The following is a 12,788-nucleotide window of genomic DNA, read 5'->3' as shown; positions in this document are numbered from 1 at the left end:
GAAAAAACGTTTTACATTTAATGAACGGATCGGATCGTTTGTGTGAGACCTGTAGTGAACCCCACATAAAATCTGTGTAGTGTATTTTTGCTGTGTGGGAAGCACTGCTGAGAACAGAATTTCCCTCAAGCAAGAAAGAATAAAGTGATAAAAACAGTTTGGATGCAGAAAACTTTGCTTATTTCGCAGCTTTGGCACCAAGTTAGACTTGTTTGTTGTGAAGCTGAGATAAGCTTCCTACACCAGCTAATATCACATACCATTGCCACCTAATTTATGATTTCCCAAACCCCCGAGTTTCGCCAAGTGGGCATGAAAAAACAAGTGTTTACCTTCCATAAGATCACATGTTCGAATTTCACGGATATCAAACATTCCAAATATTGGGCCACTAGAGAGTTTATCCGTCGTTAACTTCAGGGTTAGAAATTAACAAAACGAGCATAAACTGGCCAGGACATTCGATTATTAAAAAAAAAACTATTAGTGCATGATTTCCCTCCTAAAAGTCACGTATTGAAACTGAAGAAGACGATACTGCTTTGCATCAAAGTCAACATTTGTGGTTTGAAAAGAATTTGAGACACCAATTGGACTTGCTTCAGTCCAAGAGAGATTTCCTAGAAATCGAGGTGGATTTGCAGCAATCTACATCATTTTGCAATTAGCGCAGTAGGTTCGTGCTGCGCACTTTTGAGCAGTCGAATCGTGCATCCGACGGTTTGGATCTCATCTCGGCAATAAACGGCTCACAATTGTTGGTTGTCGAGATGAGATCCGAGCTATTGAATGCACGATCCAATAATTCGAAGATGCGCAGCACGGTGCTAGGCACCGCACCTCACTGCATAGCAGCTACCATCATTTTGTGGGTGTGGAATTGGAATAGATATTCTGGTCCCGGAGTATTTAATTTGTCAATAAACTTTCATCCAAATTTGGTGGATATATAAAGAAGGAAATGTCCAATTGGTGTATCTTAAATGGTGAAGTAATAAATACCCGAACCATAATCTTCCTAATTTCCAAAGCCAATTGATGCTCATGATACATTGGCGCATGTATAGTACAAAATGCAAAACTTCTATGGTGCTCCCTAGTGGTATGGGAGCACCATACTCTCAATAAACTTACCACATAAATATATGTTATATACCATTGACTAAGGCAATATTACTATCTTATAAGGCTAAACTTACTATAGAGTATGACAAGACTTACTATCTTAAACAGATAAATCACAGCAGACAGTATGAAAAGAGAAGAGCAATCAACTCTACATTGATACTGCTCATGTCTTATAAAGATTGTTCAGTAGGCAGTATGAAAAATAAATTTTTTTGATGGATGCATTTTCATCCGAAAAATTAAATTGATTTCGCAAGTTACGACTATTTATCATTTAGTTCTTTTCATTTCCAAAGTATATCCAAATTTTTCAATAGAAATATGTCATTCTAAGTTTTTAATTTGCATACTCGACAAAAATGCTATGGAAACGGGCGAAAGCTCACGTGTCAGCCTCATTTTTACTAGGTGAAATTTATATGTATCAAACGGTTTCAAACACATATGTGCTTGGATCTATGCGCTTCTGTATGTATTCGTAACATTGCTCATTTGCTCCTTTCAACGGGAAATTAGCTGTCACTGGGGCATGCTCCATTTTTCAATTTTTTTTTGTTAGTCATTTCAACTCTTTCTCCTTCTTGAATCGGTCAAAAAGGCATGTCATCCATGTCATCACTAAAGGATATTTTTATCTTGCGGACCAAAAAGTTGACAAATTTCAAACTCAAAATGTCTGAATTTACTTTCTGATTTTTGCCACCTCTCTAATTTGCTGAATAAAGCCATTATATACTCCTCCATACGCAATGCAGAGAGACAGAGAGAGAAAAGGAACGTCTTTCCACGGTGGCGGTACAAGCTCAGTGGCTTGTGGGAAATCCCATTCGCCACCAGTTTTAACACCATCTTTAGCTTCCCAAAATCTCTGCTTCTCACACTACCTTGTTAAGCTTTCATCACACACAACTACTGCACACAAAATGCAGTATAAATAAGTGGGGGAGATACTCATCAATTATCGGTAAGAAAATGGAGGGTGCAGAAGTGATTCTGAAAAGGTTTGGGGACGAACAGAGCGCACTGTTGGACCGGTTCGAGAGGCACTCGTTCGAGGTCCAGTTGAACCAGGCCATTCTGGACCGGAGCCTCTCCGAGCCCAGGGTCCCAAGAACCAGAACCCAACCACCGTTTGTGCCACTGGTACTGGTGGCTCCGCCGCCGCTGGCTATGGCGGCCCAAGTTCAGCAGGGGCGGCGACGCGGGTCGGGTTTCAAGAAGGTTCTGAAGAGGCTGCTCAACCCGATTCTTGGAAGAAAGGGTGGGAGGAAGGAGGTTGTTCCGGATCCGAATGACCTGAGGTTTTGGAAGGCGTTTAGCAGATCCATGAGGGTTTGAATTGTATGCGTTATTTCATTGTCTTATAAATCCATGTTTGAGTTGAGCCTCTGTTACATTCTTTTGGGTTAATTACCTTTTCTTACTTCGTAATTGAAACTTGCATCCTATTTAGATGGAGTGATTTCATGAGAAATTTTAAGAAATTACTCATTTAAATTGAACATTTTTGTGAGAAATTGAGAGAAAAATACAAAAAAGAAATGGTTTGATTGATTGGCCCCTTCTCCTTTCTCACCAAATCTTACAAAAAAATGGTTATATTTGGAGAGAAATAGCTCCCCTTTCTTTTCACCACCTTTCTCACCATCAAAGGGGGTGTTAGTTCTTGATTATTCTTTTACTTGTTATATCCCTTTTCTTTTTCTTTTTTTGATAAAATTAGTATTGCTGCTAAACAAGAGGAATGGCAATTCAAGCTGGATTTTGCAATGCTGCGATTAGGAATGGCAATTTAATCGGTACCATGATTAGTGGATGGTAGAAATTATCCTGAACATTACTCATTGGTGTGCGTAAGTGACAAGGATAGCATGAGTTCTTTATATAAAAAGAAAAAGAGGAATGACAAAGCATTGCATGTGATTTTATAAAATTGTTGTAAGTTTTTCATTTTCACAGGTGTTCTAGCACTAAGAAAGTGTACCACTCCATTGCTTATGAACTTAATCATTTAAATAAATGCCTTCTGCGAGAAAAGATTGTCTGGTATGAGATCGCTTTGTTATAGTAGTAACAAAACATGGATTCGCAAATGACACTCGTTCATTAATTTTATAAAAAGATTAGCATATTACACTCATTCAATTATTATTATTTTATATAAAAGAATTCTGGGTTCATTGCAGTTTTATTTTCTTTATTTTGACTCATGAAAGTGAGATCACGTTGGTTAGGCAAAATAAAGACTATCAATCAAAGAAGAAGCCGACCTTCAAATCCATAAGACTACGAGCTCAAGAAATGGCAAAACATTTTATTTGCTCACAAGTATTTCAGTTCTCTAGTCTCATGCTGAAAAAAGTCATGCCCGCGCCATGTTAAATCACATTGTATTAGATACACAAAGAAACAGAACCAAAATGAACAATGAACTCATGGAGGACATACTTTATCTACATAGAGCTATGCCTACATCATATGTCACCAGTCTGTCTTTTATCACCGGAGATGTGGTTCATAAACAGTATCCACAAAAGGAACCAATCATGTGTATCTAAGGAAACGGAGATACAAGACAGTGACGGAAAACCCACCCGTGACACGTATCATTTTATATCTACAAAAAAAAAAAACTATCCCCAGATTATCCTCCAGAGGAATGCGAAGGTGGAACCAAGCTTTTCATCATCTATGTACCATGTAAAACCAACCAAAAAACCCTAGAAAAGACCCGAAAAATGAGTGCTATCTATCACTACTCAAAATCCTTCGACATCTGCCCTTCGAAGCATTGATGATGATGATTTCCGGCTTTCCTGGCGATCAATTCCCTCAAAAGTGATAACAGAGGAACAAGTTCGCGGATGAAGAGACATTGGCAATGCAATTGGCCTTGTTGGAGCAATAGATGGTACAGTTGTTGGTGGAGATTGAGAGAAACTTGACTTAGGGGTAGGCATAATGATCACATTTAGGCTTGCAGATCTTGACATGTTCTTTCCAGCGATTGCTCCAGGTTCTTGCAATGGAAATCTACATGAATATTTCAAGTCTTGTATTGTTTTCAAATGCTCCAAAACGGTTCTCATTGTCGGCCTTTCAGATGGATCCTTGTGAAGACACCTTTGGGCTACATCGGCCACTGTTCGAGCTGCTTTGGCAGGGAATCGGCCTTTTAATTGAGGGTCCATGATCAATGACAATCTGCAATCATCGGCCAAGAAAGGACGGCTCCACTTGACCAAGTTCATCTCTTCCTTAGGATGACGACTATCCAGATTCTTCCTGCCTGTCAGCAGTTCAAGAAGCACAATTCCAAAACACCAAACATTGCTCTTGGGGGTAAGCACTCCCCTCTCAAGTGTCTCCACTGATACATTTGCCAATGCCTGGATAAGATAAGCACATGAGACAAGAAGCTCATGAGCGGTGATCTAACAATATCACTACAAAAATAAATAAATCATGGAACAGGAGACAAATGAAATAAAGAAGAAAATGATTTTTCACCCAAGAGCACTTACAACTGAACTGTTGCGGATCTCGGTCTCTGGAATGTGATTAACGCAACCGTATCCTGAAAGTTTTGCACTAAAATCTTTGTCAATCTGTATATTGGCAGTTGAGAATTCGTTGAACATTGCCTGCAAGTACCATGAGAGCATTCCGCAGAATCTTAGAACTATTTTGCACAAACAGAAAATGTCAACAATTGAATCATAGTGTGTCCCTTCATGCATTCTTTGAACCGTTTTATTAGAATGAAATGGTAATACAGCCACTAAGAAGTTCTAAGTACCTGGAAAGGCCCTTCCTCATGCAAGAAAGTGAGACCCTGTGCAGCACAAAAAGCAACTTTCATTCTGGCATTCCAATCGACGGTGGGGCCGTCTGATCTCCCATACAATAGTCGGTCTAAGCTGCCATGGTAAAGCCTCTCATAAACCAACATCCTTTGTTCTGAGTCATCACGTGCATGGAAACCAATCAACTTGCAGAGGTTAGGATGTTGCAAAGATGCAAGAGTGTTCACCTCGTTCAAAAATTCCCTCAAACCCTGGAAAAGAGGATAAGATTCTCTCATGAATAGCTCAAAAGTTCAATATAATGAAACAATAAACAGAAGTTACAAATGTCAAGTTGCATAACTGAGAGTTGGCAACATCATTTATTTTCTATCCAGTAGTACCTGGGTGTAGGCCTGAATGCGAGTAACGGTGGCTTCAAGTTTTTTGGATGAAGAATTATCATCCCCAAGAGAAGCTCTATATATCATGGAAGAAAGACCTTCTGACATACATCGTTCAGGAGAGAAATTGTGACAGGCAGCTGAAAGTTCCTCGTAAGAAAAGTACCGGAGTGTTCCGGAAGGAGGCAGGGGCAGCGGTCCAGAACCATTTAGAGGGCCACTGGAAGTCACTGATTTAAAGCTCCCCATAGTCTTCAGGACAGAAGAACTTTGAGTCTGAGGTGATGGAAGAGGAAGAGGTTGAGGACTTGGGGACCTGTGCTCCTTCCCTAACCCAATAGTACTCTTGGACTCTTGCTGTTGTTCCTCACATTCAATTGCTGAAAGAGCATCTTGTTCTGCTGCACTGAGGCTTGACGGGGCAGACAAAGTCCTTGTTCTACTGTTTGTAATTTTGTGTATTGGCTGAGTAGGTTTCGCTCTGGTCCTAAAACTTGGGGGTGCAGACTTCAGTGTGCGGGTTTGGATGTGTGGTTCAGGTAATGTAGTTGGGGAATGTTCTTGAGCGTTGACATGTTTGATATTAGTGGTCTGCTCATATTTTTTCTTCTTATTCTTCAAAACAGGGAAGCAACCCATTTTATGTTTGAATCTTGAAGCTTAACAAGGTGATTCTATACAGTCCTGCCATATGGGGAAACAGAAAGAATGCATGTTAACACCCATGACACATCAAACATCAAAAGCCTTCACAGTGTTAATCTAGAGCGCATATCAAAAGACAACTACTTTCAGCCCCCGTTTTCCATAAATCCTCCTAAATAGAAAATAGCATTGAACCAGGAGAGTCCCAGTGTGCCTAAATAGATTTGGAAGTAGAAACCGTTATCATTGCTATGACAGTATGACGCCAATACCACTCCAACCAGAACATAAAGTAACCAACCGCATTTTATATAAGCAACCAGAGGACTTTCACAAAAAGTCCATGTTGTTCAGATTCCATACATGCCAAAGCAGTGAATCGGCTTAGTTTCCACGGAATCAGAAGCCCAACATATCTGTCAAGAAAATCCCATGATTCTAAGTTGTGTTTGGCGTGTTGGAAGTATTCTGGAAATAAATGGAATGGTCAGGCACTACAATCCAAATGGAACGGCAATTCACCTAAATTGGTGAATGATGATTCAATTAGCCATATACAGTCTACAATTGTCTATCCAATCCAACATCGAAACAAGCATTTTAAAGATCATTCTATTTCAGCGACCAAGCACTGCCTAAGTTTGACGGTATAATCGTGAAAATATGCAAGCACTTGCATATCTAGACATGTTTATATGTAGGTAGGTAATTCACAGGTAGAAATCAAAAGACATCTCAAACTTTTGGTCATAGCAAATTTTGACCCATGAATTGAGCGATTTAAAGAAAAACAATAAATCATCTCATTTCCAAATACGCTTGGGATGAGTTTGGCGTAAATTAATATTCTTAAAGGCAATCGGTATTATTTCACGTCAAAAATTTTGGGACCAATTCTTGACGAGCAGTATTAGAAAAGTATAAAAGCATGTCGGGAAAAAAAAAAAAGAAGAAGAAGCCCAGGTAAGAGTCCTAAGACGACACTCAAGACAATAAAGACAGTTGTTTAAACTCTTTTTCAATGTTTCTAGAGAACATTTTAATCGTAAATTTTTTACTTTTTAATATTCCTTGACGAATGATTAATCCAATTTTTTTGGGCATGAATCTAACAAAAATTTAGAAAAGACCAACAAAAACAACGAGATATTAATTTAGCCCAAAGGGCCCCAAGTGAAGCAAAAGTTGATATGGACAAGTCCAAATTCATAGACTACAAAACAGCAATTACAAGCCGAACCAATAATAGGCGAACGAATCAAACAGAACGTGAAAGCATAGCAACATTACCCTCTCCAATTTACTAGTATAATTTCTCGAGTGAAATTCCATTCTGAATTGCAGTTTAGCAAAAAAGTAGATAACAATTCAAACCTGATATCAATGGCTGCTTCTTCTGATCTAGAGCTCTTCTCAACAAATCTCGATCCGTACCCGTCTCGCGTGGATCGGTTAGCTAACAAAATCAAAATGAGCAATTTGAAACCCGAGCTGATTTGGGAGGTTTGATTTCAAAACAAGTCGAAACAAATGCAAATCTATAAGAAGATAGAGAGATTTTGAGAGAGAGTAGGAAAAATGATGTATGAGAGAGAGAGAGAGAATATTGTTAGAATCTGGTGAGAGTATTGGAGGAAACTGGAAAGGAGGATTTATTACAAAGGCACTGGTCAAACCAAAACCAAAAGCTCCCCTTTGAAATTTCAAGTAAAGAATTGGTGAATATGAAAACGGAAAAATACAAGTAGCCTTTTTTATTACCCTTTTGACGTTTCTGCCCCCAGTTACTATTTTCCACAACAAAAGGCTCTCTTCTCATTGTGTGGTCTTCGATTTTGCAAAATTACTATGAAACCCATTGGGCTTTGTTTGGTAAAGGGATTCTTAGAGAGGTTTAGGGGATAATATTAAGTGGAGAGAGATAGATAGTGATATGAGAGTAATAACTGAAGAAAAAACTTATTGAAAATTGTGCTCTGATTCTGAGAGGAAGGATGGTTTCTGAGAATAGAACCTCGAGTAAACGAATATTCTTTACTTCATTACTATTCTGTAACTTTGTTTCTTCTTCCGAACAATACAATAAAGAATTAGGACGGTAATAGAATGGATAATAGCCAAGAAACTAATAAATAAAAGGTTATAGAAATTTTGGAAGAAAGGGTCAAATTTACTATATTATTGCTAATTTTGTTATAAGTGCCTCCTAAATTATTGGTCTTTTTTTTAAGATTATATTATTTTCTTGAAAAAGATACTCCCTCCGTTTCTTTTTATGAGTCCTTTTCGAAGAGTCCAACTATCTAAGGAAGCTTAATTATTACCTTGACAAAAAATTTATTTTTCTTTTTTTGCCCCTCAATAGTTTTGATGTTGGAGTCTTGGAATTTAGGTGGGGCATTTTGTGCAAAACTGACGACTTCCAAGGAAAACTCAGAATTTATGCTTAAAATATGGGTGGCAAATTGGTCATCTTTCGCTTCTTTCTAGCCTTTTTAAAGTTGTCATTTCATTTGTTGAAATCAATAGTTAAGAGTATTTAAATTTGAAGAAGAAAGGGCAAAATGGAAAAGTTGGAGCTTTTTTTGTGTTATACTTTTAAATTGGACTCTTATTTTGGAATATCCAAAACAGAAAAGTTGAACAATCAAATAGGAATAGAGGTAGTACAATACTTTCATACATATTCTTTTTCAAACTTTTTGGTATACTTAATTGAAATAATGAATTAAGATCTTTGAACTAGTAGAAAAAAATGGAAAATTATGCAATCAATGGAGTATTTACTTAATCACAAAATGACACAATCTTTGAACATGAAGAAATGATATGGACAAGGGACATATATACCGCACGTCTGGAATGCTTTCGAAAGATGCTTTTATACTCGCAAAGTTCATGCACGCGCGTTATGTGACTCAAGTTTTGATCATAACACGTGCAACTATGACATATAGGACTAACAACGAAATTAGGGTTTGTTTAAAAGATTCATGGGTATAATGGTAGTTTCGCAATGATTAGGATATTCAAAGAAGAGGGCCTTTGATTGAAGTGACGACATCTCTAGTCAAACCTTTTGAAAAGTCTAGATAATCTCGTCAAATTTTCTCCTTAAAAAAAGCAGATTTTTCATGTGACCGGTGCGGTCAAAGAGACCCATCAAGAGGGGTCTTTGACTGTGAATTGGACCCGTCAGATTTTGAACGTCGGCGTAGAGATCGGACGGTTCCGATTTCTTCGCCATTAAAAAAGGATTTCCGTGGACCCACTGCCATCAGCTATTTTGTTGTTAAAAGCTTCGGTGGTTTCACGGGCCTATGGAATTTGAATTCTCCCAATCTCCATTTTAATAAAATTGGGGGAATTTTTATTTGTACCCTTGTACTTTGAGCGATTCTAATTTATACCCCTTCCATTCCATGTCATTTTCCATACCCACTCTCCTTCTACTTCTAGCTAATAAGTGATTCTAGCTAATAAGTGATTCTAATTAACTTTGTTAATTAGAGGTCTGCTGTAAAAGGACCAAATGCCTCTCTGGAGAAACCCACTACCAGAAGAATTGTAGACTCACTCTCTCCAAAGCCTATATTGAATTTTACAATCAATTTCAAATGTTTATGAGGTATTTATTTTAGCCATTCCACTTGTTTTGGGCTTTCTAATGCCTGTTTTGGTTGTAAAAAATTGAGTTGTATTGTTTGCTATGCTTTTCCTAATGATATTATGGAGCTTGGGCAATATCAACCAAATTTTCATTCAACATTCACTTTCAAATTAGATTCAAATATGTGATGTAATTTTAATTTAAGAGAGATATAGTTATGGAGGCGACCGACTACGGAAAGTGATAAGAAGAGTAATCATTTAAATATATGCAAGAAAAACTATATATTTCTCTTTATTATCTATATAATATGGAGCAGCAGTTTTTGAATTCTTCATATTTTAGACCCTCGGATTTGTACATTTTTTTTCTATGGTTGAGATTTACGGGTAGTAAGACTAAAAATATATTTGGAAATAATGAATATTTGGAAGAAGAATGAAATAAAAACTAAAATTGATGTTTCATAATCTTATTCTGATTCTTTATTTTTTAATTTTCCTTACTTTTCTAACAGTTATCAGTAAAAAATGATTACTGTGATTTAGGGCTGTTTCTCTCTCCCTCACGCGTTAATTCTAAAATAGATTCCAATTTTGAATTCAAATCTGCTTTCTCTCTTACACACACATTTCGCATTCTCTCTCTCTCTCTATATATATATATATATATGTGTGTGTGTGTGTGGGTCCTGTCATTTTTTGAAATGTGTTCATATTGCTAATTGTTTAGTTGGTTGAGTGATTGAGGGGAAAAAATTGATTAATTATATATTTGATTATTTGATTCATTGCAATATGTTGGTGGCAATAAGTGTATTGATTTTGTTGCATTTTGATTTTAAGTCATAGTTTCATCTTCACTTTCATCGGGTTGAAAGTTCAAAGCCAACGAAAATATATATGTGCCTGTGTTTCCACATTTGAGTTAATTTTTGTATTCAACTTAATTTTCTATAGTATATAACACAAGGGCGTAGTGAAGACCAGTTGTTACAATGGATGATTACATTGATTCAATGGTTTAATCTTATTCTCCTCCTTTCAGTAAAATACTCATACATTTAGCACATATTACACAATTGCCATGTGAGTTTATTGACTCCTAACAATTATACATTAATGTCTCTGTAATTTTTCAAAAAGAGAGAGAGAAGAATACTAAAACTTTTCAGATTATGTGTTAATTTGAAGAATATATATATCGGGACGGTTCAAGGGACACCCAAAAAAGTACCTAAAAAACACCCCAAATCTTAATCTCATAGTTTCCGATCAAATTTTTATGATTCGAACAGGTTCAATGTGTGCAGAATGTGATTTTAAGGGTGCCCGCGAGAAATTAGCAAGAAAAATGACCGAAAAAGACTTGATTTGAGCAGTTTTTATTTGAACCGTTCAATAAAAAACTGTTTGAAATTGTTTAGATCAAGCCATTTCCGGTCATTTTTTTTGCTGATTTTTCGCGAGTACCCTTAAAATCACATTCTGATCACATTGAGCAGCTCAGATCATCAAAAATTTGATCGGGACCTATGAGGTGTTTTTTTAAGTGTTTTTTTGGGTGTCCCTAGAACCGCCCCGTATATATATATATATATATATATATATATATATATATATATATATATATATATATATATATATATATATATATATATATATATATATATATATATATATAGAGAGAGAGAGAGAGAGAGAGAGAGAGAGAGAGAGAAGTGTTTTGGGAACACCAAAAAAGACACTTCATCTCAACCATTGAAGCTAATGGCTGATATTAGAAGTTCACAAAAAATTACTCATTGCTGCAAAGAATTACTCTTGGCTGCGAAGAATTACTCTTGGCCGCAACGAATTACTCCTAACAGCAAAGATTTACTCTTGACGCGAAAAATTACTCTTGGCCGCCAAGAATTACTCTTTGCCACATATAATTACTTTTGGCCGCAAAGAGTTGTGAGACCATAAGTCATTCTTGGTGGCAAAGTGTAATTATTGGCGTCCAAGAGTAATTCTTTGCTGCCAATAGTAATTCTTCGCGACAAATTCTTTTTCTTTTTAACTACTCGATAAGAGAACAAAATTGTTGTTCAATACAACTTGAGTTTTTGATTTAGATGATTTGGAGTTTCATGATTTGTCTGAGATTGAAGATTGTAGGTTTTTTTGTTGGAGCCTTTGGGTAGTCAGAGTTTCAAACTCTGTTCTTTACTTTATATTGAATCTTTGAACTATTTTGCTTTTCTATTTTTCTAGGTCAGTTAAAAAAACAAATGCGATAAATGTGTCACTTTTAAATGAGTGGACGTTCAGAAAATTGAATTCGAGTTGGAATCTCATATGATCATACATTCTTAATATCTCTGATGCTATTCCTTAATGCAACTAATTTGAATTACACAGATTTGGTAACATTTATTGTGTTAGACTATTTTATGAACTTGGTTAGATGGACCATGTTTGAAACTTATTCTTAAAATTATAATTTCTGAGAAGTAGATTTTGTTGGGAGAAGAAAAAAAATTTTGATTCACGGTTATTTGTAACGCTCCTCTCGCATGAGGTGGGACCATACGCATATCCAGAACTCACTTTATTGAGATAGCGTTAAAAACAACCGCTATATCCAAAAATAACTTTAAAAAAGTAAGATTTGATACTTCATTTAGACTATATTTATAAAGTATTTCGCCATGCCTTTAGGCACGGGCAATTACTAGTCTTAGTCACGATAGAGCAGCGTGAGATGACATAGGATATCGGAACCTTCGATAATAAACTTTATTTAATAATTGAACATTAGTATTTTTCCCTTCCTTTTATGGAAGTTACTATAATCGTTAATAATTATGTTTGACAACATATAATGATTGTTATTTAGCATGTTATGTAAGTAGCACGAGATCAAAGATTTCATCTCGGCATGTACCAATCTGAATCGTTCATTGCTGAGATAAAATGCAGGGCAAATGACAACCAAAGACATGTTTTGATAATTAATATCCGCTAAAGACGTTTTCAGCATTAACAATTATTCTTAGCATGTTCTTGAAGGATATTAATTATCAAAACACGTTTTGGGCCGTCATTTTTCCTAAAATGCAGACTACTAATTACCGCAATGGACTGCTTGAATGTCGCACTACAATTCTGTGGTGCATCCCTCCATTACATGACCCAAGTCCGAAGCTAATTGGTGCTAGACAGTGAGGGT

The 12,788-nt window shown here is 36.5% G+C and overlaps 1 protein-coding gene across 1 annotated transcript; it reads right to left on the bottom strand.

Moving 5' to 3' along the window:
• Positions 1–3,484: 3,484 nt before the first annotated feature.
• On the bottom strand, positions 3,485–7,654 carry LOC131326156 (probable serine/threonine-protein kinase PBL18). The gene is made up of 5 exons (XM_058358776.1): positions 7,337–7,654; positions 5,318–6,001; positions 4,928–5,185; positions 4,653–4,772; positions 3,485–4,517 (listed from the first exon to the last, which is right to left on the bottom strand). The coding sequence occupies exons 2-5, from the start codon at positions 5,954–5,956 to the stop codon at positions 3,888–3,890; spliced, it is 1,647 nt and encodes a 548-aa protein (XP_058214759.1). The 5' UTR covers positions 5,957–6,001; positions 7,337–7,654; the 3' UTR covers positions 3,485–3,887.
• Positions 7,655–12,788: the final 5,134 nt, after the last annotated feature.

The sequence above is a fragment of the Rhododendron vialii genome, chromosome 5a (genome assembly GCF_030253575.1).
Source record: "Rhododendron vialii isolate Sample 1 chromosome 5a, ASM3025357v1".
Taxonomy (NCBI): Eukaryota; Viridiplantae; Streptophyta; class Magnoliopsida; order Ericales; family Ericaceae; genus Rhododendron; species Rhododendron vialii.
The sequence above is the reverse complement of the archived record's forward strand: the minus strand, read 5'-3'. Positions and strand labels throughout refer to the sequence as shown.